We start from the raw sequence: 10,663 nt of genomic DNA, 5'->3' as shown, positions 1-10,663 counted from the left end.
GCTGTTTAAAACCTTTTTTGTGGAATTTTTGTCAAAACCATGAGAGCCAGTCTGACCATGTAATAGGTATTAAATTGTCAATCTTAGATTTAACTTCATGAACCCTGCATTTTTTTATGGTTTTATAAGGTACTTTTACTTAATCAATGAAAGGGTCTGACACCAGGAGGAAGCACAAGTAGAGACAAGAAATGCCCTAGGAGGTATTTGTAAATTATCAAGTCTTAGTTTGGTAGACCAGCTGCACCCAGAAATTACAGACAGGCACTCCCACTCAGCAAGCTGAGTCGAGCCTTTATCTGAATGACTCAGGCTGAGTTGGTGTTGGTTTACAGCTTTGTTCCAGAGAAGTGACACAATACTTCAGTGATGTAGTAGGTACATGATGCTGTAAAATGGATTTTAGAGGAAATCCAAGTAGCAGACCACAAAGCAGGGAACAACAAAAAATAACAACAAAAGTGATTTATTGCAGTAAAGTCAATATGAAAGATTCAACTAAAAAGTGCTAAGGATAAAAGGAAAGTACAGAAACTAGTGGCCGTTAATAGCTTTTTTAAAGCTTAAGTTAATAGTGGTAGAATAACAGAAAGTGTGACATAACCTAATCCTTCCAGCTTTGTGTTTAATCTGGAAGCAAACTGAGAGGAATAACACATCCTGTGTAATATTGGCATGCACTAATGTAGGCTACTGAAATTGTTTTACATTGTTACACCTGTTACAGTACTTAGTCGGGTACAGAATGACAATCAATTGATTTCAGAAACATTCATCTTCATGCGGGCGCGCTCGTAAACTTAAGTGCTTTCAAAGGTTAACTCCAGAGAAATCAAAGACAAATGTCTGAGATTTTAATGCACAAAGATCTGATGCAGCACTCTTTTTCTTCAGTGACACATCATGTTTGTACAAATATCCATTAAGGGAAAATGTTATAGCTTAAAACTTAATAAACTTCAGTTCAAATCACATTCTTCAGTTTATTTAAGACATTGATGACTGTAACATTCAGTCATTATCTTCAAGTCTCCAAACAGGTAATCTAGTGAAGGCACTTTGATTTAGCACGGGATTACGAGGCAGGTGTAATGTTATTCGGAACTGGAGACACAACATCCTCATCGTGGTTTAATTTACTCACTCAAAAAGTTTCTCTATTCTAATATTATGTGTTGTATACTGTCCCAGAACATTCTTATGTATGTTCCTTTCTCTGTTGGTAAGACGCTGGTGTTAGGCCACCTTGGTGAGCTGTAGATCTCCAAAGACTCGTAAGGCAGTGAGGGAGGCGAGCTGGGAGAGCCGGTGGGTGAATCCACACAGAGGCTGTCCATCCACCAAGATACGAAACTGCTGGTGCTCACAAACAATCTCCATCTAACAGTCAAAGGTGGATGTAGAGAGGGAGAATGTCAGCTTTTTATATTTCATGATGTACATTTAAAACTTAATACAAAAATATATATTTTTATTGGCTTAAATTGTAAATCATAAGCACAGAAGACAGTCCCATTCATAGTGATGAAGATGTCACATATTTGCCAGTGACACAGTGCCAGCAGGGTGTAAAAGGGGATGGGTGAATGAAATTAATTATTAATAAACTAAAAGTTGATCACAACTTAAAGGCCAAAACATTTTTTTATAATCAGTTTCTTAATATAAGTGATGTGGTCCGACACAATTTTATGCCAAAATTGAAACAGTTCTGGTTATTCGAATTCCGTATGTGTGTTTTTTAACTTTGAATTTTTTTTTAGAGGCTTTAACGGCACAATCTACACTTCTTATACAGGGCAGTGAGGTAATGCTCTGTTCAGGGTAAGAAGATTAACTTAATCATAATGGATACTCTTCCCTACCTTCCATCTCTGCAGCATGAATAAATGTATAGTAGATTTCAGAGGTATACATTTTATGATGATTTCTGGTCCCCCAACAATTAAATAATGACAAATTACTTCCTGTCATCTGTGGCAACCAGACAGATCCATTTAAACTTAAACCTATAGTGCATTTTTAAAGCTGACTTTGCATTGAGTGGAAATGAGCGTACAGTAACTCCTGGATGACACACTCATTTTAATCACCTAACAAATGAAAGACTAAACAGTCACAGTGGGATCTGGATTCTTTATTTCTTTTTCTGTTTTCACATTTGTGTGTTTCCCTACTTTTTTGTGTTAGTTCATTCATGTTGGGACATGTTCATATATCTTTACTGCATTGTTGACCTGGATTGGAGGTGAAGGGATGTTAGAAAGGTGGGTGAAGGGGTAGTGGGGACTGTTTAGATGTTATGATGGGGAAAAAAAACTTGAACTGAGAATCTTGTCATTTTGCATGTGTCTTAACCTAAAAAAAGTATCAAAAAATAAAGATGTACTTTCACTGAACCACAGGAAGAGCACTAGTAATTCACCACTTAAGCTATTTTTTGCAGTCTAAGATCATGCAGAGATCAGAGAATGAAAAATAAAGGAAGGGAAGATAAAACTTTGCTTTAGTCCATGATGATCAATTGTTACTTAACAAATCTTCCCTTGTACACAAATGTGCGCACAAATGTCAACGGTTATACATTTACCTTGAAGGATTCTCCAGGTGCAAAAGGAAAGAAGGAGAGGGTATTTTCTGCTGGACCCCACTTTCCAGCCAGGCGGGCGTTGCGTTGGACAGCCTTATCCATGAAGCTCACCTTCAGCTGAAGTCCCACGTCACCCTCTGTGTCCTCCTCCAGAGGCTTACTGGACAGGGTCACCTCAATACTGTTCAAACACACGGGAGCAATCAGGGACAGACAGAAGAGGTGCAGAATACAACATTTTAAAAAGACTGACGTGCTGCGGTGAAATTTTACATTTACTCAAGTAGTGTACAAATTTTAGGAACTTGTTAGGATTTGGTTTTGTATCTTTGTTCATATCTTTGTATTTATTCCTTGTTCAATGTTGCTATGATGTTGGTTAATGTTGTAGTATTCAAGACCATTTAAGACCACTTTTCGCATTTGTACGCGGTCTTGTCTTGATCTTGGACTTTGAGGAATCGGGATTTTATTTCAAGTTTCAAGTCAACCTTGGGAATATCAATAAATTGCTTTTGCATACTCTGATTTATTTGTTAACATCCTAACTTTGACTCGATGGAAAACGTATTGCTTCAAATGCAACCAATAACCCTAAATAAAAGTGTGTCACTCCTAATCGTGATGGTAAACAAGGAAAAAGAGTGTTGTATAAAGATGCTTACGTTGATTTCAGCTCTTAATGTTTGTATGTGGGTGTTTATAATAGGTATGTGGATCTTTCAGATCAGTTTGAGAAGCACCTACGATCTCGTTCCACATTTTATTGTGTGTCATGTAATGTGGAGAACTGGTCTTGGTCTTGACTCGGTCTTGCCCTCCCTCTGTCTTGGTCTTGACTGGTCTCAGTCCCTAAAAGTCTTGGTCTTCTCTCGGTCTCAATAAACTCTGGTCTTGGTCTTGACTTGGTCTCGGTTTAGGCGGTCTTGACTACAACACTAATGTTGGTCTTGTCTGCTTTATGTTCTGTTTAATCTAGTGTTAGTCTGTTTCCGGTTTGATTGTAGTTAATTTGTAAGATTTAGTCTGTCTTGTGTTGATTTGTGTTCTCCGTCTGGTGATTTATTATTTGACTGTGTTTAGTCTTGCGTGCTTGTTTCCTGTCATGTTTAGTTTGTCTTTCAGTGTTCAGTTATGTTTCTGCATTTTGGTCTGGTACTGCCTGTTCCCCTCATTTGGTTTCACCTTCTTGCCTGTGACTGTGCCTAATTGGCTCCTGATGTGATCCACCTGTTTTATCTTCCCGCCTTGCTCATTACCTGGTGTTTAAATGTTTGCTTGTGGTGTTCAGTTTTTGTGATGTCCTTTGTCTGTGTTGAGTGTCCTGTCCTGGCACTGCACTTTTTTGGATTTGTCATTGGGTTATACCTTGTTCCTTATTTATAGATTTTCCCTGTGTATTATGTTTTTGTTTGGAGTTACTTTTGTTTGGATATTTGCCACTGTGCTCCCAGTGTAAGCCTGCTTTATTTGTTTAATAAGTTTTTGATTGAACTGCATCCTCCTCGCTGTAGTCTGCGTTTGGGTCCACACCTCTGCTCTCTGCCACTGCAGTCAGCCTTACCATGACACTTGTACTTTACATGAATATTCTCTTCTTGTACCACTTCTACTCCACTACAATTCAGAGGAAAATATTGTACTTTTTTACGTCACTACAGATATTCCATACCTTTAGTTACTTTACAAAATCAGTTTTCTGCACATAAAATATACAAGTACAGCTGAAATGTGAAATGAAATGAGTTGATTGATCGATTGACAGAAAATCATACTGATCAAACTTGATAACTGAGTAATTGTTCATGCAAAAACATTTAATGGTTCCAGCTCCACAAATATGAAGATTTCCTGCTTTTCCTTTTAATTATTGTGTATTTTAAATTATTTTGAGGTTGGACTATTGGTTGGACCAAGCAAACATCGTGAAGGTTCTGGATAATTCTGATTTCATTTATCACACGTTTTAACAAACCAAACAATTAATTGATTAATGGAATAACATCTTCAATGCAGGACTTTCACTTGAATAAGATTAGTTTTACTGTGTGGTATAAGTACTTTCACTTGGTAAAGGATCTAAATACTTCCTTCACCACTGCTGACATGTAGCTTTTCTGTTTGTTGGCCAGCCTTTCATTTCTTCTAATGGAAATAAACTTGGTCTGTATAGATTCTTTGGAGTACAGAGACATCTTCTGGTCTTTCTAAGAACTGTCATGTAGTAATGATGCATTTAATGAAGAAGAACGAATGACAAATGATCTTGATAACTGATGGTGGGTTTAAGCACACTACTTAATAAAACATGTGACGAAGGCACGTTGGCTTAGTTTTGCAGGAGAAATTATAATACTGTTCATTTTGTAACCAAGTTTCAGTGGTGGAAAATAACTATTTACAATTACTTAAATACTGTACTTAAGTACAATACTGAGGTACTTTACTTGAGTATTTCCATTTTATGTTGGGCCTACTACTATATGTCTTCTAGTCCATTACATTTCAGAGGGCAATATTGTACTTCTAACTCACTACATTTATCTCGCAGCTATAGTTACTTTGCAGATGAATAATTTTCCTGACAAAACATTTGGTCCGTTTATGGAATATGATGCAGTGCAATATAGTAAAGGGTCCAGAATGATAAGGAGTAATAAAAACTAGCTCAACCTTGACCAGCTACAACATTAAGGTATTGCTCATATGTTTATTCATCAGTAATAACGATCCAACAATAATAATAATAAGACACTGACAGCATTCTGCACAATGCTTACCTCTATATTTGACCCTTATGTTGCACTTTCAATTAATTAGTATTTTGACTATATATAAATGTCTGTGTGTATATACGTGTGTATGTATTTTGAGTATATATATATATATACTTATTTTAACTGTGATCATACACATAGCTCTATCTTCGCATAGCATTATTACAGTTTTTGGTAATTTAAACTTAATTTGAACTTGATCTGAGTTAGTTAGAATCATAATAATCACTACTGACAAATACAATTAAAATGAAATGCTCTAAAGTTACCACTGGCATGACTAAGGGTTAGGAAAAGGGTCCTTTGAGAGCATATGTCCTTAAAACCTCCTGATGTTTCTGCAGCTAAAAATGTTTCTTGACATAAAAAAAGTTCTGCATCATAGTTTATTTTTATAGAGCATGTTTTCTTGTGCAGCCTAAATGTCATTTTTTACTGGACATAATTGAGGAGTGAATGAATAAATAGCCAGCTGATGTTATCAGCCAAAGAAAGTCCAGTGTGACTCTTCAGATTTCATGGGATTTGAAGCTCTCCCACGCACATTCACAGACTAACCTATAATTAGGAAAGGCACTGGCATTACAAAGATATTTTCCCAAAACGGGGACTAGCTGGTTGGCATATGCACTCAAACACAGACAACAGCTGTCTATTGGCTTTAAAATTCTGTTTTACAACAGGACAGGGCATTTTTACCACTAACTTTAATTGCCTGCCACCTCCTGTGTGCAGCAGTATATCAATTATGTACAATTTGCTTTTTATGACGACATGAAAACAAGTGTGTACACTAACCTCTTGGGTTTTTTGTTTATAATTCCCATAACAACCAGTTTCATTGAAGGCCGCAGCCCACCCTTTATCTCTCCGTTATACTCCCCCTGTGAAACAATGGAGATGTTTATACAGATCATACAGGATGAGGCCTGCCGCTAAACAAGACAACACACTTAGTTTATTATTGGAGGATATGGTTCTCCATCATGCAGACTGCTGATGTCTTAATCTGCGGTGAGCTGCCACCTATAGCACTGATGGGAACAATAGCTTTATTGATCCACGTTTTAAACAATCAGTGATTCAGCTGGACAAACTGTGCTTCTGTATTCATTTTTCAGTAAGCCATGCCGAAGTCTATTATTTTAAATGAAATCATACTCGTGCATAAACGTTGCAATGCATGCCATAAAGCGAACAAAACGTGGATACATACATGATCTTTCTTGTCCTTTTCTTCCATTCCACTCAGGGCGTGATGCGGTGTGGAGGTTTCGAGCGGTGATGCCAACTGAGGGCTGATTGACTCTGCCTCCAGCTGGCAAACCCCGCCTGTACTACGTTGTCATAGAGACTGGCTCCCAATTTGGCGGTGGTGATGGTGGGAGACAGGCGGAGGGGGAGAGAGGGGGATATATTACAAGGTGAATAAACACGTGTCAATTAAATCCTAATCATTTGGACGAAAAGTTAGTTAAAGATCAGGTTGATTCATAAAGGCTGTTTTGGGGGGGACTGATGTGAACATGTTGCATTCATAGTCATTTTAGAAAACAGATTACAGGTCTACAAATATATCTCTGTCGCTGGATCGCATCGTGCATTAAGTCTGTGCTTCCCGGTGCTTCCCCATTCAAGCCGCTTCGGTGCGCTCAGTTTCATCAACCGGACGCTGCGTTCACTGATCATAGTTCTCCTTGTTCAAGGTGAAATCTCAAGTCTCATTCCCAATTCAGACCCCCTCATCCCCAAGTTAGTATGGTTATAATTTGATTAATTGGTAATTCATTTAAGAATAAGCACAATGTAAGCATAATATCAGGTGAAATATTAGTGGAATTAAAATATATAATAAAATAATAAAAGGGCCTCTCAATGAGACGGTGCAAGTGTCTCCTGAAATTACCATTTAATTTATATTGGGCTTTAGTGGTGCATATTACTAAACACAGAGCAATTATCCAAATTACCACAAACTAATTGTCAAGAAGTGAACCTGGAGCCTTTGAGGTGGCTGATTGTCTGGGGCCAGGGTGCAAATTTTTTTGTCCACCAGCCAAATGGCTGAATGTTCAAAGTGTAGGCTATCAGTTACTCAATAGATTACCATAGTTTTCTCGTTGAAGAGTGAAGTAAATATACCACCCATTTGCATATTTTACCAGAAATTGGCTGGTCGCTGGTGGTTTCTTCCAGGGGCATTTACCCACTACCAGTTTATAGGACCATAATCCAGCTTTGTCCACCAACCCCTTTCTAACATAAACAACAGCCAGTGCCTTGTTCTGTGTTGCTAAAAGAGGATAAGATTGTAATGTGTTTTGGGCTGGACTACTAACTTTCAGCTGTATCACATGGTCCTGATCAGCAGATTAAGTTTGCTAAATTGCCACAGCAACTGAGCCATGGGACTTCTCATCTATGTTAACTTTTGAAGATGGACATGAAGCATGCAAAGTTTTAACATCTACAGCTCAATGGCAACAGAGCAAACTCAATCTGCTGTTGAGGACCATGTGATAGGGTTGGAAGCTCCAAAACAAGCACGCTGAAACAGTTTTTTCAACTAGTTTCCAAGTTCATAAATAAACTGTCAACTTCTGTCGTGCTTTTTTCACATTCCCTGTCAAATATCCTATATATTGTCTGCATTTATTTCTGTTATTTTGGATGCTTGTACATTTTGGATCTCTTTACTTTTTTCTATATTTATGTATATATTTATGTGTACTGTTAAGCACCAAAATACCAAGGTAAATTCCTTATATGTGAAAATGTACCTCGCAATAAACCTGATACTGATTCTGAACTTTTACAACCTGTCTAGTTCTTTATACTCCTGCCTAAAGATGTAGAACATGTCTTAAAACATATTCTTAATTAAATAATACTAATAGTTGTTTCACAGTAGTTTGCGTCCTTCTGATTCAATGGCTGTAACTTACTCCCGACAGCACTTGAAAGCAGCAGTAACGCCCACCTCGTGCCAACCTTTGACCAACCAGCGGTGGAGAATCAGCTGATTTTGTCACATGACCTTTGTTAGCATGTAGCTAGCCTCCTAGCATAACAGGTAAAGAGGCTGGGAGTGTAAATAAACCTCCGGTTTCTGGATAAACAGCTCAAAGAAATGAGTAAGTAACTTTATTGAATGCTCGCTAGCTCCTAAACGCTTTATGCGTGTGCAAAGATACACGCCTGTCAGATGTGAGGGAAGTTAGATAACTTAATGTTTCTTTTACTGTCAGTCAGCAACATTTGAGCTAATGCTAACGCTAACTATTGACATTAGGGTAGCTGTCAGATCTGAGAAGAGACGAACGGTGAAGATGGGAACTTTTAAAAGCGTATTTAGTCTCGCAGACTGAACCCAGCAGCTCACTGGGCAGGTATTTAGATGTAATTTTTTTCTCAACGTGCGTGGTTTGTTTGCACAGACAGTTATTGGGACAGATAACGTTAGAGTTTTGTGTCAGTAAAGAAAATAAGCATGGGTAAAAGGTTGTTAATAAGTGAGCTAAAATTAATCACTTTTGGTAATCGTGCAACAAATATACAAAGCAAACTTGTGATCAGAGATGATAACCACCATTTTTGGTGGTGATTACAGGTAATGAATTATGTTTCAACTATATATTTTGTGTTTAATTGAAAAAAAAATATTGCAGTACTGTTTAAAATGCAGGATTTCTCAAATCAAACTTCTTTATACTCTTTATTTATTGTTCACGTATACTGCAATATGAGGAAATAAATTCAAAAGAGAGTTATAAAAATTGTAAATAAAGCTTCTTATCAAGAACCGACTAACCCACTGTTTTTTAAATGAAAGGCTCTAAAAGTCAAAGACTTGGTAGACTTTAAAATGTTCTTGTATACGGTAAACAACAAATTACTACCTGAAAGTATCCAAAAGCTGAAAATGTCTGGCACAATTTGTCAGAAATAACGGCCAAAAATAAAAATGTATGACCAGAATGGCATATAGGCAATAGTAGAGTAGGGATGGTGTTTAAATGTTAGTTTTGACATCAAATTGAAAGCACAATCACCATATTCTGCTTGTTTCAAATAACATGCATGTCTTTGTTTTGTCAAACTAAGAACTCAGGCAGTTTTTCTTTCTGTTTCAAGTGAAGAAAGCTCAAACTTCCATGGCTATATGGAGGTAAAGGTGCTTCTCTATTTGTGACAACTGAGCAGAGGAGTGTTGCAGTGAAAGTGGCCATGCATCCCTTCGGCTGCGAGGCAGAGACCTCCCTTCAGGACCTGTTTGAGTACTTCAAGAGGTGTCTGCACCATGGAGAGTGGGAGCTGGCCAATGCCTGTGTGCCACAGCTGGTTAACTCAACGGGAGGTCTTTCAGAAAACCTACAAGGCATAATCAAAGCTATTGTTTGCCATCCTTACACTTTAAAGTGAGTCACGCAGTTGCATGTTCACACGACAACCAGTTTTTACTTGTGTGAAAAGATTTGAAAAAACAAAGCTATATTTGTGCTATGTATTTAATGACTGTGTGTTTATTATGTAGATGGGAATCTGTTGGCAGTCCACACAAACTGGCTTGGTTTTGGCTTCAGGTTTTGGAGAAATGGACAGAAGAGCAGGTAATACTGTGAACAATCAAGTGTTGCAGTTCTCTCTATTGTACTTATTTGACTTACTCTGAAATAACACATTTTGTTTGCTCAAGCAGTATGTTGGTATTTGAGACCATCTGTGTTCGTGTTAGCTTACAACTCATATTTTGGTTAAATCTCAGAAATTGCTCAGTGTCCTTTAACTAAGCATATAATATTGTGTTGTGTGACAGTGTGACATGATAACTCTACTCTTGTTTACTTTCCATTTCAGGTTCCTCCTAACATCAGAAGAGAGCTAGAGTTCCTGCTGCTCCTTGAGGAGCTGGGGTCAGAGGGCATACCAGAGACTGTACTCAAGGTAAATAATCATTTTTTACTTGTGTTTTACCTTCAGTTATATGGGAGTCGCAGTTTATGTTTACACAGGCCGTGTACAAAGAATAACTTTGTTTTGTTTTTACTGTTGTACATGTGTGACTATGGACAAAATTTAGCACTAAGATAAATTATCTTTCAACAGGAGTTGCACCAGGCCTTTTTCGACACACAGTCTGAGCAAAAGGCCCCAGAGGGTTCAAGGACAACAGATGCTGCTGTTGAGTCTTGCCTGCGAACCTTATTGGAGAAAAAGAAGCCCAGACTCGCCCAGTCTTTAGCACATTTCTTACAGGTAGACTCAAACAGATAAAGCAGCCAAAAGTTTTATTTAT

General features: G+C 37.7%; 2 protein-coding genes across 3 annotated transcripts in view; one reads left to right on the top strand and one right to left on the bottom strand.

Annotated features, from left to right (window-relative positions):
- Window positions 1-450: 450 nt before the first annotated feature.
- si:ch211-10a23.2 (Galectin-related protein A-like) lies at window positions 451-6,773 on the bottom strand. The gene is made up of 4 exons (XM_046062371.1): window positions 6,584-6,773; window positions 6,166-6,251; window positions 2,591-2,771; window positions 451-1,380 (listed from the first exon to the last, which is right to left on the bottom strand). The coding sequence occupies exons 1-4, from the start codon at window positions 6,608-6,610 to the stop codon at window positions 1,237-1,239; spliced, it is 438 nt and encodes a 145-aa protein (XP_045918327.1). The 5' UTR covers window positions 6,611-6,773; the 3' UTR covers window positions 451-1,236.
- Window positions 6,774-8,420: 1,647 nt separating this feature from the next.
- Window positions 8,421-10,663, top strand: part of zfyve26 (zinc finger, FYVE domain containing 26) — a 30,043-nt gene continuing 27,800 nt past the window's right edge. The window contains exons 1-5 of one of the 2 annotated variants that reach the window (XM_046062259.1): window positions 8,421-8,501; window positions 9,502-9,785; window positions 9,902-9,977; window positions 10,225-10,311; window positions 10,474-10,623. In XM_046062259.1, coding sequence (XP_045918215.1) covers window positions 9,595-9,785; window positions 9,902-9,977; window positions 10,225-10,311; window positions 10,474-10,623 — 504 coding nt within the window. In that variant the 5' untranslated portion in view covers window positions 8,421-8,501; window positions 9,502-9,594. Of the gene's footprint in view, window positions 8,502-8,671; window positions 8,757-9,501; window positions 9,786-9,901; window positions 9,978-10,224; window positions 10,312-10,473; window positions 10,624-10,663 lie in introns of those variants that run through there. The other variant, XM_046062258.1, reaches the window with a different exon arrangement.

The sequence above is a fragment of the Micropterus dolomieu genome, linkage group LG11 (assembly GCF_021292245.1).
Source record: "Micropterus dolomieu isolate WLL.071019.BEF.003 ecotype Adirondacks linkage group LG11, ASM2129224v1, whole genome shotgun sequence".
Classification (NCBI taxonomy): domain Eukaryota; kingdom Metazoa; phylum Chordata; class Actinopteri; order Centrarchiformes; family Centrarchidae; genus Micropterus; species Micropterus dolomieu.
Note: the sequence above shows the minus strand (reverse complement) of the source record. Positions and strands in the feature narration are given on the sequence as shown.

Bases quoted from the DNA above. Each gene is read 5' to 3' on its own strand.
- si:ch211-10a23.2 (XM_046062371.1), bottom strand. From the start codon at position 6,610: ATGGAAGAAAAGGACAAGAAAGATCAT. The intron at 6,252-6,583 runs GTATGTATCCAC...ATTGTTTCACAG, and splicing joins AAAAGGACAAGAAAGATCAT to GGGGAGTATAACGGAGAGAT. The intron at 2,772-6,165 runs GTTAGTGTACAC...GTGTTTGAACAG, and splicing joins ATAAACAAAAAACCCAAGAG to TATTGAGGTGACCCTGTCCA.